Source organism: Aquila chrysaetos, chromosome 16 (genome assembly GCF_900496995.4).
Source record: "Aquila chrysaetos chrysaetos chromosome 16, bAquChr1.4, whole genome shotgun sequence".
Classification (NCBI taxonomy): domain Eukaryota; kingdom Metazoa; phylum Chordata; class Aves; order Accipitriformes; family Accipitridae; genus Aquila; species Aquila chrysaetos.
Window position 1 is genome coordinate 2,307,093 of NC_044019.1, and position 19,621 is coordinate 2,326,713.

The window sequence follows — 19,621 nt, forward strand, 5'->3', positions numbered from 1 at the left end:
GGAGGCATGGACACGGACACGCACAAAAAAATAATTTAAAACTTGATTCTATTTTTGGCCATTTAATTTTCCTTCATTATCTGACAATATGCAGGCTCCCTGCTGCTGGACCTCAATTTTTAAATTGTTGCATGAGTTCTCAGCAGAAGTAGGATATTATGCTCTCAGTAGTGACTAAGGATAAAATTTTCAGATGTAAATGGGAGTTACGTGCACAGTCCCCATTGGGTTTTAATGGTCTCACTGTCCTTTGAAGATGCATTGGGCGATCTGCTTTATTTTGACCGAACCTTCACTCCGAAACAGTGTTGTATTTGGGCATTACCAAAATGCACAAAAGTATATATGTTTTCCCCAATTGGTGACAAGCAAACTCTTCTTTTTGTCTCATCTCTACTTAGTTGGGTATGTTAAAGTTTGTGCCTTTTGAACAGATACTATGGCGTAGGGGAGTGAGACTGAACCTAACAAAAAATTAGGGAAGGAAAATTCACTTGAGCAACAGAGGACAAAAGTGTGGGGAAAATGGATAGAGAGAAAACAGAAATGTTCTTTTTTAGAAGTGTGTATTCACTGTGCAGATAAATAGATATGCTGGTGTTAGATACTTCAGTACAAAATGGTCATTTGTAGTGTGGCAGGAGTTGATCTGTACCAAAGAGGTTACACAGCTGGGGGGAGCAACCCTCGTTACTTCAGAGCTGGATCTGGGTTCTTCAGGAGCTGTGGGAGAAGCAGGGGCTTTAGTGTCCTTACACTGGCAAGGTAGGGGAGAATGTGGGAAACCAGTTTCAAGTAAGTGCCTTTCTTTTCAAACACTAATTTAAGCTCCGAGCGTTTGAGAATGTCTATTTGGGGAAAGGAAGCAATTACTTTGTGAGTTTTGCCTTTTCCAGATGCTATGACTCCCTTCCTACTTGGTTTTCTCTGTAAGCAAATCAGCTGAAAATGCTGATGAGGAAAATGGAGTTTTCCTGGTTATCTTTCAAGTAGGGAATGTTAAACTGTTTCTGTGCTTAGCGTCAGAGTTGGGTGTCTTTTTTTTTTTTTTTTTTTTTTTTTTTTTTTTCCTTTCCCAGAAGTTCACATGAATTTGAACAGCTGGTGGTTTGGTTGAGGTTCTTGCTGATAGTTTGCAGTGAGACTAAACCCATAGTTTGTGCCCAGTATGAGAGGACTGGATCATAGTAGTGTAGAAAGGAGACTTTCCAGTAAAGTAAGATTATTTTTTTGTAGGTAGATACTGGCTTCAAATGAAGGCCCAATCAGCAGTCCATGCAAAGCATAGCACAGGCATGAATCTTTTAGTTAAAATAATTCCATTGTATTCTGTTCTCTGCTGTCCTCCAGCTTTGGATATTTCTCAATCAACAAGGCAACGTGTAGGTAGTGGGAAAAGTATTTCATAGCCCTCTCTACACCTTTACTCTCCTGCCTTTATTCTAGACAGCATCATATTAGTGTGCATGAATCAGAAGAGGTTACATGACAAAATGTGTAACCTGGCATGAAATCTGTAGTGGGATTAGTAACAACTCTCTGTAAATGTTGGGAGACCATTAAATGTATTGGGCATGAGGTGGGAAAATAAGGTAACCTGATTTATGTGCTGCTGGTTGGAATATGCAAACAATTCAGTGCTTCTGATTCTGGCTGCAAATCCGTGACAAATGCAGACGGAGATTAAACAGTGCTCTATGGTGCATCCTGCTGTCCTGAGCAAATGATTTATGAGCAGACAGAATTTATTGTGGAGAACTCATTTCCTGGGGCTTCGATGACAGAGCAACACAAACCATTTAAGTAATGCATCTGCTTATTGCAATGGGTTCTTAATTTGTGACTGTCTGTGCCTTCATGATAACAGACCTTCCATCTTCATCCTCTTTGTTGTCATTGCATCCCTTAACCATCCAGGGTGAGCACGTAGGGCACTTGAGAAACTTTGCAAGACCTTCTTAGCACGTCTCCTGCAAATCCCTTACTAAGCAAGGTATCCCTGGCCTTGCTGTGTATATTCAGATTATCTCTGATGAGCTGAGATACCTGAAACAACTACACTGGAGCCTGGGAACCTGTAGTACTGTAGCTGGATGGGGTAGCGCAATCATCCATCTGTCTGTGCTCTGAGCTTGGTGTCTGCTTCTGGCAGTGTGGGTGTCTGGGTGTCAGTGATGACTGGGTACTGAAGACCTCTCTTTCTCCCTTTTCTGCAGCACCTCGTAGTGCTCGAATCAGCTTCGTAGTTACCATTGCTCGCTCTGACACTCGCATTTTCAAAGTTACAGAGCTGTGATATCTGTCAAAGGCTAAGGCAGTTCTCATAACCGAGGATAACCCGAGCCGTTGCTTTCGTACAGATCTATGTTCAGTTTTCTTGAAGTCTTGAAGGACAGCAAAATGGGCTTAGGAGATGTCATGCGGATAAATGTTACCGAAGGAAGATCATTGTGCTACTTAGATGAAGTTTGTGCTCTGATGGTAGGAACTCATAAGGGATATAATAGTCAAACTGAAGTCTACACTTACCTGTGGCTGAGGAGATTATTAAGCTTATGAATGGGGAACCAGCCCATAATTACAGCTATAACGGGAAGCCGGTGAGTTGTTCAGTTACCGCAGGGAGAATGATGATGAAAGTCTGGATAGACATAGTCGGGGAGCAGGGCGTTTCAGTAGTGCCATAACTTTCAAATACATGGTTGGAATTACTGTTTAAACATACTCGTGTTATAGTAGGGAAAAACTCATTATCTGATTTTATGTGAACTATTGCAGTGGAAGGCCCTGCTACAAAACATTTTCTATGACCAAAATTGGTTTTGCAAAGTTTATGTTTCCTTGCCATGGAAAGGAAGTGCTCACATGCCTGCTGCAGGGGGATAGCGCGCTTGGAGGGTTTCTGCAGCACTTCAGTAAGACTTACAAGGTTCTTTGCTATTCCTTTCCAGCAGCTTCCCTTCTCTCCTCGTCCTCCTGCCTGCAGCCCTGCCCCTGTGAGCCTGTGACCTACAACTCTGGAGTTTTCAGTCCTGCACCTTTAGCTGAATGGTTGACTTGCGCCAAGCAGTGCTGTCATTTTACGTGATAGATAATTATGGCATAAACTGTCATGACAGTATATGTCATTTGTAACCATAGCACTGAATAAAGACAAAGTTTTTGCCTTGTTCTAACTATCCTCTGCCAGTTGCTCTGGGAGAGTCATTTCCGAAAACAACTTACTTTCTGATACAAGTTTAGTTCATTGGTCTCAGACTTGCAAACTTCAAGTTTTCTGGACCCGTCATGTGTTCTAAAGGTAAATAAAACATAATGAAATAAAACAGTATGTACATTCTGATTGCAGTGCATCAAGCAAACCTGGGGGTGGAGGTTTCTGCACTGAACTGAGGGGTATTTGTTTGGTGTCACTTGACTGCAACCCCACAAAGGCTGGGCATAAATATGTGCGCATGTGTGTATGTGTATGTGCGTGTGTATGTTTAAATGGAGAGGCTGTAATTTGAGTTTTGCTGTTTCAGAGTACTTCTGGGCTCTTCTAGGCGCGTTACATCCATTGATCCGATAGTCATTACAGGGGTCTTACTCTGATCTTCCGCTAGGATCTTCATTAGTTTCCAGTGACTTTCTTTGTTGTGTTATCGTAAATTCTCTTTGTATTATAGACCTGCTTAGAGCACTAGTCATGCATAATATTCCTCTAAACAGAGCAGAAGGCATTTCCCAAAGCATTTCCAATTGAGATTATGTTAAATTGTGTGTTCTCTTCTATGGCTTTGGAGCAGATGTTATGCTTTCTTCCCTTCTTGTTCACTTGAAAACCTCAACCACAGCCCATTTCTCCTCTCCCATTTGCTTATGGTTGCTGTGACACGCAGGAACGCTGGGAAGAAGCAGCACTGTACCCGCTAACGCTGGAGATCTGTGCTGTCTTGTTGCGAATAGTGTATTGACTTTTCTCAGACCAAACTGAGCGCCACTGAAATCCTTTGCGTTGTTGAGAGCTGTCGCCGAGTTGGCTCCAGTCGGAGGTGGGCACAGCCCAGGATCCACCGTCATTCCACGTGGGTGGACAGCACTAACACAGTTGTCCCCTTCGGAGGCATTATGATTTTGTGCGTTTTTCCAGTCTTTTGAACATCTGATTTTCTTTAATAGCAGTATAAAAATCTCTCTTCTCTTTAGTGGTAATTACTCCTTTTTTTGTTAATCCCATATTGGCCTATTATACCTGCTAAATAATCTTAGCTCCTCTTTGTAAAGATTGCGAATTGTAGTTTTGAGCTTGAGTGGCTGACCTTTCGTGTGCACTGTCTGGTACAAACATTCAGGATTAGTAGCTGGAAATGCAAAGCTCAATAGATGTTTTTCCCAGTAATGTACTGAACAGAACCATGTAATTTCATATCGCTTGACGAGTTCTTCATTTAGCTCTAAGTTAAATTGTCAATTGGTCATTATTTTCTTTCTCTTTCTTTCTTCCTTCTCTTTTCTTCTTCTCCTGCCCACTATTCACAGCAACCTACGGAACCTTCCCTGTGAAGAGTAATTTGGAGAAAAGCGTCTCTTAGGTTAGCAGCGATAAAAGCATAGTTTGCCTTTTTAAAAATAACAGCTTTTTAACAGAGTTGTTAATCCTTGGAGCAGCCTACTGAAGGCAGTGATGGGTTCTCCATACCTAAACATTCATAAATTGAGATTGGATACTCCTTTCTGGAGATCTGTAGGAACCAAGAATTGTTATATCATCTGTATTAAGGAGGTGGATGTTTAAGATGATCAGAATAAAGAATTATTGGACAATAAAGGATCAGTTGGAAATTCCAGAAAATTTTCTTTTAAAGGAATTGATACTTTTTTCATTATAAAAGAGTTTTTTAGACATTTGAACCGTAGCATAGGCTGCCATTCTTCTGATGAAACCCGATCCGTTGTATGCTCTTCATATTCTTTCTTTTATTCTTAATTCTGCTCACTTTTTGCAGTGCTAATGGAACAGTTTATGTTAACTCACAAAGTGTTTCTCCTTCAGCTGTAAACAGGTTTCCTTTTTCTAGTTAACATTGGACTTGTTTATCTGCTTGTAGACGCAGTTGCTTTTAGTGGACTTTGAAAGAAATGTAGGGATTCTACTAATTTTTTTTTTTTCCAAGCTGTTTTTCTATGTGGGGTTTTTTATTTCTTTGACTGATGCTTTTATGAAGCACCCTGATACAATTTTCTTGATCTAATGGCAGAGAGACACTCTAATTATCTCTGCCAGACAAGCTGGGAAAGGGAACTGGTAGCTAACCTTAACCTACCAAAACATGTCAACTCTGACCTCTGCAAAGCAGCTGGTCGCATCCTGGGTTTGCGCAGCTGAAAGCCTGCCAAGAAACAGGCTCATTGCCTGCTGAGGCCACTTCAGGGCTCGGATGGTTTCTGCATTTGTGCAACAGATGTGTGTCCTTCAGGACCCATTAACACCTTCTGCTTGCCCTTGATCTGAGTTGGGGTCAGGGCAGCAAATCGGTGGTGAAATGCTTCTTATCTTCAGCCTGTTCCCCTGAGCTGCTGAGATCCAGTCTTTCTCTGGCAGTAAGGGAAGCAAATTAAATGAAGGCAGGATTACCATGATCTCTATATACATGCGGGATTTGTAGCTTTTGTTAACAACCTTGTTTCACAGTTGCAGCCATGTAAGACCATTCCCTTCTTAATTTTAAGCAGGGCACTTTCCCTCAAAGCCCTTGTTCTGCACTGCAGCCCTAGTTTAGCAAAGCACTGAGATATAAATGTTGGCTTAAGTAGACATACCTGCTTAAGTGCTGGGCAGGGATGCACTTAAGCACCTTCCTAACGACAATGAATTGAGTTATAATTGTCCCCCTCCGACTCCCCAGGCATTTTTTTTGTTGTAACCTGTATGACAATTTTCCATTTCCCTTTCTGTGACTTTATAAGGGGGCTGCTTAACCAGTCCCTTCTGCTCTTCCTTGAGAGTTGTCTCAAATAAGCTGCACGTCTCCCAGCGTGCCACTTGTCAATTGAGTTGCAAAGTTTCTCTTGGTGTCTGTATCTAAGGAAAGCTGCGTCCACCTGGGTCCAACCAGAGCCTGTTTTCTCCGTGGTGTTACTTTCTCAGCGAGTTTTGTCTAGCAGTTGTAGAGCCAGAAGCAGCGGGCTGCTGCGCCGTGTGTTCTCTCGGTTTCTAACAAATTGTTAGGGGCTTGGGGTACTCGTGCAGTCAGCCTGGTTCAGCAAGAAGGTTGCAGTGATAAGGCTGGAGGGTGCGAGATGAGGTTGGGGTGGTGATCCGGCAGATGTGGCCAGCTCTCGTGTCCTCAGCAGGGATGCTCCTCCTGCAGAGAGAGCCTGCACGTGGGGAGAGCTGGAGCAGAGGACTTCGCGGTGGTGTCGGGCCACGTCGCCGTGCACGCAGCTCACCAGAGGTGCTCCCAGCTGGGCTCTCGGCGCTGATCAGGAGGATGCAGTTTATTGGGTTGTCTCCATGCTTGTTATTTTACTGATTGAATCAGTTGAACTGTTACCCTGATAGGGTTTCATGCTGCTGTAAATGAGCTGTCCTGTGCCAAGGCATCTGTCCGTATTCCTGACAGCAATTGCTCAGCATGACAGGTTGCTGCTCTTCACGTGAGTCTGAATCTGAAATGACGCTTACTGGTTTTATCAGGCAAGGAGATTGTCTCTGTCCCCTTCCCCTTTCTCTATATCCAGAAAACAGGAATGTGTTGTGCATTATATTGCCATCTTCAATCTGGTCTGCAGAGAAGTTCCCTTATGCCTGCCTTATTTTACTTTAATGCTTTCCATTTGGGGTTGGTGTTTGAGAACGTTTCGATGGGTCATTTCCAATTGCAGGTGGAGTCGATGCGTTCAAGTTTAAATCTCTCTCGCTCCCCGCAAGCAGAGCTTCACGTGTGGCTGAACCTGCCCACACACCCTCTGCTGTGCTTAATCACTGGCGTGCAGCTGCCGTCACCCCAATTGCAGTTACACGCTGCAGGGGTGCCTTGCCCTTTCTAGTGTTACAGCAGTCATCCTTCGTGCTCTCAGTGTGCCGAGACCGTGGGACTCTGGAGAGTCGAGTCAAGTCCCAGCCTGTTGCAGCTTCCAGCCTGCAGGAGACGAATGTGTTGCAGCAGCTGGCAGACGGCTCAGGGTGCTGCAGCAGAGGAAGGATGCTCTGCTAAACCACGAAGGAGCAAAACGGCAAAGGTACATAAGACCACTAGACTGCTTTGGGGCTTTTGCTAATAAGTGGCAATTAAAATTCCATCATCTTGTGGACACCGCCACCGATTCCCAAGAGAGACTGCAGGGAGGGAGAGAGTTCCGTTTAAAATAAACAGGCACACAGGAAAGGATCTTGTCTTCGTGCGGAAGCCTTGGAGCACCTCCTGAATAACAGATGGCTGCAGAAAACCTGGCAGACAAGCAGCCCAACAGTGTCCTAGTGGGGATCAGCATCTTCCAGTAAGTTTAAGAAACTTATCTTATTCCCGGTAACCCAATCACTGTTCCAGTTTTGGGTGGGTAGAAGTGAAACCCGCTTTGGTATTGTAGCACTCTTCTGTGTGCACAGAGGCTCCTGTACAGTCTATTTTAAGTTCACCGATGATATTTTCCTCAAGATCCGGTCCCCAAAACCTGCCTATTTTTTATTCTTCTTAACATTCTTGCTCTCCCGCCCCCGGTGAGCTGCATGCCGGCAGTGACAGCTATTCCTTCAGAGGAAGCTGAAGAGTTTGTTGCTCTGAAATACAAAAAAGTTCTCCCAGTTAATATTTGCTTTAGACTCCTTTTCCTCACCTCCCACTTGCCCTGTTGGTGCCTCAGGGTTTTAAGACAGAAAATGCATTGTGATGCAGATGTGTTTATTGAAACAGCAGATACAGAAAGAGGAAAATACAAAATATAAAGCACTTTGCTTCGCAGCTTGAACAGTGCCCTGAGCTTCCAGCACTGTTACCTATTCGGGACGTATGCTTCCTGAGTGAGGCATGCCGGTTATTAACCAGGCTCCTGCTGAGGTCCTATTTTTCCAGTCCATCAGCAAGCTATGCCTAGAGGAGGGATCTTCTTAAAAAAGAAAGGTAAGGCAGAAAATCCATTACTGTCTTCAGGCTCTCTCCCAAGTGGTCAGAGTCGGTTGGAATGATACCTAAAAGCTGAGAGAGAAGTCAGGGTTTTTTTTATTGTTTCCATGGAGACTGAAATTATTACAGTGATTCCCTGCTTTGTTTTCAGCTCCTGAACCTGGTGCCTTTCCCATTCCCATGCATTGCAGGTGCGCCCTCTCCCTGGGATCAGCCCTGGATTCTCAGGTGCGGGATGAGCAGAGATGAAGTGTCTGGGGCCACCAGGCATACCTCGCAGGAGAAGCGAGGTGGTCTGTGAGGAGGCAGGATCTTTTGAAGGCAGAAGAAAAGAGAAGCAAGTTGTGCTTAGACTGACCAGACAGATGCTGAAATTGCTCCTGGCTGAAAGCGCAGAAACAAGCAGCTGTGCTGGTGAATAACTGTCAGATGCCTCCATGTTCAGCTCGGCCGTGAGCATCGCTCGCTGGGACCGTGGGGCAGTGCCCTTGTGCCACAGCCATGTGTCCCCATCGACTTTGTAAGACAAGAAGCAATGAGCTCTTTCTTCACTGTTTTAGTGCTCTGAATTAAGGCAGAATCTTGATAATGTTTGTGATGACTTGAATAAATACCTTGTACTCATTCGTTAATGACATGGGTCTCACTGGCTTTGGTAGGTACTGTTTTGCTGTGATTTATTCTGCTGTATCTAATAAATGGATTTTTCTTATTGCTTTTGCAGTACTTGATCAGTAATAATAATTGTTGACAAAGGTCAGTGTAGCCTTAAAAATTTGAACCTGAGCTATGGACATAACGAAATGTCCTCTTATAACATTTAAGAACAACGCTAATTAATATTAATTTCAATCTCTTAACTCAAGGCCTCAGAGTCACGGATATTCCTAACTCAGCGATCCTGACGGACAGGCTGCAGGCAGCAGGGCTGACCTCTGTCTGTCTGTCATGTTTCGAATGACTGCTCGCTCCTTGGGGGCACTTTGTTCCTGACTGTCTCAGATGCACAAAACAGCACGAGACAGGTTGCGCTCAGCTGTCTTCCACCTTTCTTGGGTACTATCATCTTCGTTCTGATAGCACGTTTCACTGTCTGTGACATACTGTTAAACAGCTTCTGCTTTTTTCCAAGTGTCCAGCAAAGCACTTCTGAGAAAGCAGAGAGGCTGACGTGGATCCCGGTGCCAACCCTGTCCAGTGCAGCCCCAGACCAAAAACCTCCTTTCACGCTGAAGAAAAACCTTTCCTGCTTAAAAAGATAAAGAAAATCTTTGTATCACAGATGCCATGATCTCGTTAGCAAACCTTCTGGATCAGTTGTCGCTTCTTGGGTTGCATGTGACTCTATGGGAGGCGAAGCCGAGCTCCCCGCTGCACCGAGGAGAGCTCGTACGCTGGTGCCCGGCCGTGGGCTTGGGACGTGGATGCGTGGGGCAGTGGCCTTTGTCCTACAGCCTGCAACTTGGCTGTCTCCTACGCTTGTTATTTTATGGAAAATTGAAATTGTCATTTACTTCCCTGCGGTGGAGACTTTTGGGGTTTTTTATCTGTTACTTTTTAATCTGTCATTTTGTTTTATCCAGCAAAGTTTAATTTTATATTCTTCCCTCACTCTGCTTTTCTTTCTTTTGTCAGCAAGTTCTTTGTTGTTGTTATTTCCTGAAATGAGCCACCAGCGCTGTGCCATAATAGCTGTGCTAGCAACTGTACCTCTCTGTTGCTGGCTGTGTGATACTGTAGGTCCTGTATGAATGCTAATTTACCACTTTGGATTTAAAAATTTATAGGAGATACGTAGATCCTGCGAGGGGTTCCTACTGCGAAGATGTTTCTCTGTGTACAAATGCATTTATTTTCAATAACTATTCCTAGGCAGATTACACCAAGCTTACGATGACAGAATTATTTGACAGCATCGCTTGATATTTTAGCATCTAGTAAAGAATAAAATCCTGAGGATATTTTGCAGTTTGTTTTCTCTTTAATCTGTTCTCTTCATTGCTGAGAGCAGGAAATAGATTGTGTAGCTCTTAGCCTTGATAATGTCATGGTAGCGTCCATCTTACTTGATGCGAAACCATTAAGTGTTCAAGGAAGACAGAGGGAAGGGTGAGCATTGAACCAAGTAATCGTATAAATGCCAAACTAAAACCAGTCTCATCCTCTGTGCAATGTCCTTTTGCCAGGAATTAGTGAGATGTATGTTCCAAGTGATGGATTTTACCAAGGGTGATGGTGGGGAAAAAGATGAGTAAAGCATACATACATAAAATATCAAAAACATGGGTAGGTACCACTTAAAAGGCAGCCTTGCTTTTTCAAATTAATGGACCTTGTCAGCTGAAATACAGTATATATTGAAAACCCTTGAGAGCTAAAGTTTTTTTTTTTTCTTATGCACTCTTCCCCTCAACTTCACTTTAAGACTGGTTTTAATTATTTTCACAGGAATGGCAATCTAGTTTGATGCCTCTTTTTGGTAACTTGCTACCCCAGCGGAAGTCAGTGATTTATTTGTAATGGGAAGGGGAGCTTCCCTTACACCTGGGCTGCAGACTGCAGCCTGTCAGCGCTTGCTCCGAGTTGTCCCAAGCCCCTGGCACTTGGGGGAAGCTTGGGAATGTTCTTGGGCTGTTCCTTGCCCAGTGCAGCAAAGCCACTACCAAAACCAAACAGCAGCCTCCATTTTTCAGTGCTCGTTTGGCACAGGTGTAAACAGCTGCCTGAGGAGATAGACAAAGGCAAATTGACTTACAGTGCTCCTTCTCAAAGGAGCTGACATTTTATTGCTGAATCCTACAAATGCTTAATACAGGATGGGCAGTCTGAATGCAAGGAGTTTGTATAAATGCAGCGGGACTGCACGGGTGCAGTCACATCTGTTGAGGAGCATGGGTGAGAAGTCCATTTAGCAAATAGAAAGGTAAGCTAGAAGTGCAGATTTTTTTAAGCAAACCCTGAAGAGTCTGCACTGTGCTCAGAATTGCATCTGCAGTTTACCCAGCACTTCAGACTAAAAAGCTTGGGTATGGATAGCAGCAGAGGAACCTGGAGGTCTGCGTGGGGTAGGAGCTGAGTTGATTCCTTACCTCAGGTTTGGTAGGTTGTGCTGAGTCGTGGCCACAACAGAAGACACTGCTACGAAGTCTAACTTGTTTAATGCTAATTTGATTTTGCACTAGCTGGAGTCACACATTTGATTGTAGGCTTTCTCTCAGGGATATGCAGGGGAGTTCGCCTGCAAAATACCAAATCCCCACCTGGCTGAGTGACATTTTCTTCCTGCAGTAAAAGAAACCCGTGCTCTGCTGTGCATGGCACAAAGCCTACACAAATGTAAGGAAGTGCACTATTGAAAAATGGGGCAGTACTGTGCTAGGCTGGAAAATTGCAAATCAACCCAAACCAGGACTGGAGACCGCTTTGAAGTCACTTCTTCCCCATGCAAATAAATCACTGACATCTAGCAGTGAATGGAGCACTGAGCCCTTCCTTTCTTTAATCGTCTCTGAGAAGCAAAGCAGTTGGGAATTTGCAGGAATCGCCCAGCTCAGGGGATAAGGGGAGGGGGAAACATGACAGAGCAGTTTGTAGGAGCACCGTGCTGCATGATTGATGGTGATTTCTTATTGCAGTTTCCTGCTTTTTCAACTTCACCACCCCATCTGGGATTGTGCTGTCACCAAATTACCCTGAAGAATACGGAAGCAGCTTGCACTGTGTTTGGTTAATTATAGCTAAACCCGAGAGCCGAATTCACTTGGCTTTCAATGATTTTGATGTGGAGCCTCAGTTTGATTTCCTAGCTGTGAAGGATGGTGGGACTGCTGAATCTCCAGTGCTGGGGACCTTCTCAGGAAACCAGATCCCCTCCTCTCTGACCAGCAGCGGTCATGTAGCCAGGCTGGAGTTCCAGACCGACCACTCCATGGAGAAGAGAGGCTTCAACATAACCTTCACCAGTAAGTGCCCGATCCTTCCTTGTGGTTTTCATTTCAAGCTCGAAATTCGTGTTGGAGACTGATGGGCAAGCGTTTGATCTCACTAACGCCATTGCAGTTCCAGAGTAAGTCTGAAAATTGGGGATTACGTCAGATTTGCAGGTGGGTAATTAAGGATTGGTGTCAAGCTTAGAGCTGATTGCAGGAGTTCTTTCTGGCTGTGAATTTGAAGTCTCGTCCAGTGGTGTGAAAGAAACAGTTGGGCCCTGGATTATCTGTCTGTGCAGCAGCCAGGGTTTCTGTGCTCTCACCAGCCCGCAGCCTGCTGTGTTACGTGGGCTTTCTGCTCTCTCTTGCCGTGCCTCCATTCTGCTCACTGAGGTGAGACAGTGCTTTGAGGACAGCTTGGTGCAATCAGGAAGAACTATTAGATCTCAGATGGTTGTGTTCATCAGTCAATATTATCATCGTTTGCTGACACCTAAAAGTGTGCAAGACTCTGAAGATAAGGGAAAACATGTAGCAATGTCTTATAATAGAAAGCCTTGAAACTTCCACAGATACATTTGGCTTCACGTAAGTCCAGTCTTCAAATCTCAAATGAATGCTATAGTAATTTTATCCTCGTATTGTCCTATAATTTTCTAAAGAACATTATTAAACCTATTCAGCAGAACTGATAAATGACTTTATTATAACAGCCTTTAGTGGCACAGCTAATTTAATAGCCTTTCTAGCTATGATTGCAAATCCTCAATTTAAAAAAAAAATTAAAAAATCGGAGGTCTTAAGATACCATTTGCCACACTACAGTGGGCTGAAGGCTCATCAGATGAAGTAGCTTGTGTATGGTAGTATCACATACCCAGGATTGAGTCCTAGATACTGTGAACAGGGAGATACCTTATCACCTCATCCAGAAACACTGGCAGTGCCCTCCAGTATGCATCTCCGATACATTACATACCTGTGTTGGGAGTTGTGGCTGTCCCATGTATGAAGACATTTTTAAAGCAAATTTTTTATTGTTGTAAATGACTCTTAAGTACACATGAGTTAATCTGTTCTGATTGCTAGAACTACCAAAAGGGAGCTACTGAGTCTTGCTCAGACACCTTGCTATCCTTCCCTTCAGTTCAGGTATGAGAGAGGAGACAACATATTGCTACAGGGGACAGATACCAGAGCACAAGGAACAGATTCAGCCTGTGTTTTCCCCTTTAACAGTGTATTTAACAAGGTTTTATAAGAGTAACGATGCTCTGTAAGAAAGCCAGAACTCATCTGAATTTGGTCAGGTGCATTAAAGGTACTAAAAGCATGTGTGTGTAATTAATCTGGAGGCTTTAATCTTTCATATGCTGCTCATCTCTGAAGACCACCTCCCAGCATATGAAGATATAGTACATAATTATGCACTTAATGGGGAATTAAGGCTATAGACTCACTTTCTGATTGGTTGCCTGGCCTAGTTTTTAACTGCTGGAAAAGGGCAGGCCTTTAAACAGAGCTACGTGTCTGTGCAATTCCACACACAACTTTGCGACACCTAGAAAGGTAATTGGTGTGTGTCCTTCATTTTATCCTAATAATGATGACAAGCAAGGTCGGGGACTATATGGCAGTCAATCACAGAACGTGCTGAGAGGACCCTTACTTTTAACCACAGGGCCTTAAAGCTTTCATTTTTTCCATAAAATGTTAACTTATGTCCCTCTATGCAGATGCGTGCAGTGCGGTACTTTTAGAGTTTTTAAAAATCTTTCTCTATTTTTAGCATTTGTGTATTTTTGTATGCGAAAGATAGCTGAGATGATAATTTGGTTCTGCGGGCTCTTTTCTGGCCCCTTTTGCTGCTGCATCTCGGCACCTCTTGGGTGCAAATGGTTTTGATCTCATCCTTCCTCTCTCAGGTTGCAAGTGAACACTTGCAGTAGGGACAGGGAACAGAAAAATTTAAGTGACTTGAACGGTGAGAGCATGTAGTTGGCTGTCTCAGCAGTTTAGAGAAAAGGTGGTGACGTGATTTCTGCCACAGGTTGGCTTGTCTGTGCGGAACACGGTAGCTTTGCTGGGATGACCGTGGGCCGAATTCGAGTCTGTGCTGTTTGGTCTTCCCTGTGAGGAAGGTTTGCTGTGCAGGGGCAAGATCAAGTGCTGTTGTCTCCATAGGAAAGACATGAAACTATTGTTTAATTCCTAAGTTTGTGGTCCAACATGCTTATTTTTTAATTGGACAGAGGCAGGGGAAGCAAGTTGGTCACTATTCTCTTATTTTTTCCTCTTAGCGTTTAGGCATAACGAGTGCCCTGACCCGGGTGTGCCTGTGAACGGAAAGCGATTTGGTGACAGTCTCCAGCTTGGCAGCTCGGTGTCCTTCCTTTGCGATGAGGGCTTCATTAGGACCCATGGCTCAGAAACCATCACCTGCATTTTGAAGGAAGGAAATGTGGTCTGGAACAATGCAGTACTCAGATGCGAAGGTAAATTTTATCGTCTTTCCTACTAGTTTGCTCGTGCACCCTGGAAGGAGGGTGATCCCCTGGTGTTTGCAGCCTTTTGGGGGAAAAGGATAATAGTTTTGTCTATCAAGGTTCCGGTCGGATGACCCATAGCGAAGGTATACAGTGCTGGCCTTGTCGGAGGCCTTTCGCCATCATACAGGCAGAGGTTTTTGTTGTTGAGAGCTGAAGGGCTATCGGACGTTAGTTCTAACCCTCAACTTCTCAGTTATGGCCAGGATTTTATATAGGTCTAGAAGGTGTTGTCTGCAAAGAAGAGTTTGCTTGGGAGGAAGTGCCAGTCCAATAATCACTGAGCACTGAACTCAGTTTGGTTTCTAATTTTCTGTGAAATGAATGATGGAGATTATTTTTATTAGCTCAGTTCTTGTTACAACAAGTGTTTTTCTAATAACAATAATAAAAGGCTTTGATTTGCTGATGACTAAAAGCTTCCCTGCTACTCTTGTCATGAAGGGAATTAAAGAACAGAGAATGGAAGATACATGGTGATATTTCTTCTGTCCTGATTTTTGATGCCTGTAAAACGTATAATACTTACATAAAAAAAGAAGCCAGAGGTACAGAACTTTACTGTGAAAAGTGAACTCATTGCTGCAAACTTTCGTACACACACACATACCCTTGGCGTGTCTCTGTCAGTGTGGTGCATCAGTCCCGTCTAATGGACTCTGGCGGTCGGGAGCCAGAAATCTTGCTTTTACATCTCTTTGCGACAACAGCTATGATAGCCAACCTGGAAATGTGGGAGATGGATTGAATTAAAGGCTTTAATACAGATTTCAAAGCTTTTTCCTAGTCCTTTAAAGCTTCTACTATGGAGAAGAGATGTGAAGAAAGAGCTTATTAGAAGTGAGAAGTCGTCTTCTGCCCTCTGTTCTCAGGGAAGTGATGCCCTGCACTGGTATTTACAGCAATTTGAATAACAAGTACTGTGCTATTGAGAAATAGTACTGTAATATCGAGAAATAATTTCAGTAATTGGTCTTGCATTGTTCAAGTGGATGAGCAGCAGAAATTGCACAATCTAGTCTATTGTCTTTCAGATTAAAAGGAGGAGGTATCGGTTGTGTTCAATAACTTTTATATAATAAGAAGTGGGACTTTTTTATATTCCAGTATAATTTTTCTTTTGTAAGCAGCTGACAATAAGATGTCTGTAGGTTTGATTCAGGGTTTGCATTACTTTCACAAGCACGAACCTTTAAGTTTATGTATTTGTAAGCATAGAAGGGAAATACACATGAAATAATACACTTTTTCGTCTTTGAAAGCTTTGATAACCTTATGCCGTTAACTCGTGCTTTTTTCTTTGTGATCGCAGTGGTGATTTCTTTGACTCACCCTTCAGTATGCACTCGGTTAAGTGTACATTTTAATTAGCCTTTTTAAACAAGGAGGAAGTATATAGATCTAAAGTACTGTTTAGCACTTGAAAAAATTAATGGGAAGGAAAGAGACCTAAAAAAAGAGTTGAAAGATGGATAGAAGTCCTGACAGGAAATTATGTAGCTTTGGGGCAGAAAGGAGCCTCTTGTTCAAAAATAATTGGTTCGGATCCAGTTGAGATCAATCGACTTTGATCTGGCATCCTTCAGATGAGCAGTGAAGGTTTTAGGCCCAGACTTGCGTAGGTATTTAAGGTCATACCAAGTCGGACGTTCCGTAGCCCTGGCGCGAAGCGTGCACCGCAGCTGGCCCTGGGTGATGCTTCGGCAGCTGCTCTGGCGGAGCGGGGTCCCCTCGGTCCCCTCGGACTCAACCGGCAGTGAGGATCGCGGGACGACGGGCTCGGTCTGCCCCGTGGGAGCTCCCGAAGGCTGTGACGGTGACGCGGTCACGCTGCCACGCGAGACGTGCGTGGCCGGCACCGGGGACTTGACTCAGCAGGACGTGAAGAAACACCTGGTGATGAATTCTGCAAAGCGCTGAGCAGGGGGAACACAACCTCACAGCAACAGACACGCTTTTCCATCCCGTTTGGTTTTTTTAGAGGACAATACACTGCAGTTATCTAGGGCTATAGGATTTTGTACCTCTGGCCCGTCAGATCCAGTGTCCTTTTTCCGGAAAAGATAATAATATGCCTTCAGCTTCTGCTGATGGCGCAAGGGACCACAGTGTGGAATAAATGCCATAGTCTTGTGATGTCCCTTGTGGGAGAAAAGGCATGACTCAATTACGACAGATATGAATGATTTTCTGGCACCTGCAGCTACTGAAATGCAAACTGACCTTGCAGTTTTCTCTGGTTTTGTATCTAATAATTATTATTATACCCTGTCCCCTCAGAGCCACTGCACGAGGTCAGGCTACTGACTCCCACAGATACAGTAGCAGGCTGCTACAGCTTCAGTTTAAGCTAAAAAAGGCAGTTTCTTACCAGCTAGCATTGTTATTTCATTTGGTTCTGATTATTTTTAACACGTGAGAAACAGTAATGCATGAAAGCTGTTGCACGGCAGGACAATACCGCCTGGCAGGGAGGAGCACGTCCAGTTGTGCCACAGCTTCTGCGATGCTCTTCACCTAAACCGTGTCGTTTTCCTTGTCCCCAGCGCCGTGCGGGGGGCACCTGACGTCGCCCAGCGGAACCATCCTGTCCCCCGGCTGGCCTGGCTTCTACAAGGACTCCCTGAGCTGCGCGTGGGTCATCGAGGCTCAGCCGGGCTACCCCATCAAGATCACGTTTGACAGGTGCTCGCCTTGGGCTTCTCAAAAGTTTCCTCTTCGCGGTTGTTTTTGGTGGTTCCAGCAGTGTTGAGTTGTAGCCGCCCCCGGAGGAAAAGGGAACGAACGAACTGCTCAGTGTTGTGTTTGGCAGCGAGGTTCTCTCCTCCTCTCTCTCTTTCTTTTTTTTTTTTTTTTTTTTTTAATTAACTCCTGACAAGACATTAAAATTCACCTAACGTTCAAGAAGAAAAGGTGGAAAATGGTGATTTTTCCCTTCTTGTTTTGACTAACTCCTGCTAACTTGCAGTGCTATTTTAGATGCACGTAGGACACGTTTTCGGAGGCTGAGCTCCCACGTGCTCTGCCTGCCAGGGAGAAGCAGCAGTGAGGATCTGGCCCTGACTCGGGAGTGCCGAGTCTCTTGACTTGCCCTGGATTTCACTGTTTGAGGAGGGCTGTGCTTTCTTGAACCCGAGTCTGTATGTCTGAGAGGTGATTGCTCATGTAGCATAAGACACTTGTTGCTGCAAAGACTGTTCGGTGTCAGCAGATGAAGCAGGTGAAGGATCAGAAGGAAACCAGACTGCGTAGGAGGGGGATGACGTGTTCCCAGTAAGATGCTCAGCCGGCCGAAGGCCAGGCGGTAGAAACAGACCCACGTACTGCCCTGTGGCCTGTGCCGCCTTCTAGTCATTAGACCACATTCAGGGTTGCAATGAAGAAAAATTAGCCATGCTGGTTTTTCACTGATGTTTTCTCGTGTCCCTTTCAGGTTTAAGACAGAGGTGAATTACGACACCCTGGAAGTGCGAGATGGCCGGTCCTATTCTTCCCCGTTGATAGGTGTCTATGACGGGACTCAGGTGCCCCAGTTCCTCATCAGCACCAGCAACTACCTCTACCTCCTCTTCACCACTGACAAAAGCCACTCTGACATAGGCTTTCAGATCCGATATGAAAGTAAGTGCAAGTTATTCATGTAATTATGCACTCTCCAGCAGCACAATGGACCCAATCAGAGGCCCGTTGGACTCGGTTCTCCCCTTTGCCAGGCAGTTAGCGCTATTACAGTGATTGGAGAATGTGAAGCTACTGCAAGGGAAGTAGCAGTTTCTGCTTTTTGACCATCTTGCTTGTTTATAGAATTTTTTATTTTTATTTTAGTGTCTGCAGGATATTAGTGATTTTAGAAGGCAGAGTTGAGTTCCTCTGTCCATTTCATCCTCTTACTTTGGGGATAATTAGTAGGACTTTGAGCTCATAGGAGGAGTTGAACTTTCGCCCAGGCTAATCACTGCAGCTTGCAGCAGGCTCCGCAGCCACTGAGCGGTCTGACATGGGTGGGTTTGTTTGCCACAGCTGTGAAGCTCCAGTCAGACCACTGCTTGGATCCGGGGATCCCAGTAAACGGCCAGCGCCACGGGAACGATTTCTACGTGGGAGCACTGGTGACGTTCAGCTGCGATTCAGGCTACACCCTGAGTGACAGCGAAGCCCTGGAGTGTGAGCCAAACTTCCAGTGGAGCCGGCCACTGCCCAGCTGTGAGGGTAAGGAGCGCAGAAGATAACATCTGCAGGAGATGGCAAGCACTTAATTTGCAGATCTACTGCAAAAGCAAAGCAGCAATTGTGAAGTTCATAATGATATTTGATCTGTGTATGTTGTTTGATTTTGATGGGTTGGGCTTTGTTTTGACATTCAGAAGAACTGATATTCTTCCAGCTAATGACGAGTTTTGAATTATTGAATTCTTTATTCTTTTTTCCAGCTCTGTGTGGAGGTTACATTCGTGGTTCCAGTGGTACCATCTTATCCCCAGGCTTCCCTGATTTTTATCCCAATAACTTGAACTGCACGTGGACAATAGAAACATCACATGGAAAAGGTGAGAAGCCTTTAGATTAGAGTGGTTTTAGAGATAGTCTGGAGGACAGTGGTCAGTGCTCTTGGTGCTGATGGGTGCTCACATGCGTGGCCAGTTGCTGTTCTTGCCGCCACCCAGACGTCTCTGGACAAGATGCAGAGGTTTTTGGTGTTGCATCTCTTAATCCCTTTAAAATGGAGAGGATTAAGAGGAAAGATGGTCCCGTATCAAACCCACAGATCAGAGAGCCTGTGCCAGGCATTACCTTTGCTTTCAGGCCTTTGTGGCAGTATCCTCTGGAAAGTCAGCTGGTGTTTGGGTACCTGGTAGTGCTAGTAATGCCACGTGGAGGAAAGGCGACCTGCCGCTGACACCACTACAGTAATGTTTGGTACTCGATAGTACTTTCAGCTTTATTTTTTTGTTGCGGTGCTGGATCACTACCTATGTAACGTTTTACAGATGGGGAAGTGGAAGCATGTAGTAAATCATTTCCAGACATGGGACAGAACTCG

General features: G+C 44.5%; 1 protein-coding gene and 1 long non-coding RNA gene across 5 annotated transcripts in view; both read left to right on the forward strand.

The window, feature by feature from the left end:
* The window catches only part of CSMD2 (CUB and Sushi multiple domains 2), a 312,235-nt gene that overhangs the window by 178,601 nt on the left and 114,013 nt on the right, over positions 1-19,621 (forward strand). For all 4 annotated transcript variants that reach the window (XM_030039537.2, XM_030039535.2, XM_030039538.2 and 1 more), the window contains 6 exons: positions 11,741-12,067; positions 14,335-14,529; positions 17,127-17,265; positions 18,014-18,201; positions 18,601-18,789; positions 19,011-19,127. In XM_030039537.2, the coding sequence (XP_029895397.1) occupies positions 11,741-12,067; positions 14,335-14,529; positions 17,127-17,265; positions 18,014-18,201; positions 18,601-18,789; positions 19,011-19,127 (1,155 nt within the window). The remainder of the gene's footprint in view (positions 1-11,740; positions 12,068-14,334; positions 14,530-17,126; positions 17,266-18,013; positions 18,202-18,600; positions 18,790-19,010; positions 19,128-19,621) is intronic.
* LOC115352005 lies at positions 6,702-8,817 on the forward strand. Its single transcript, XR_003926972.1, has 2 exons — positions 6,702-7,482; positions 8,297-8,817. It is a non-coding gene; the product is annotated as an uncharacterized LOC115352005 (long non-coding RNA).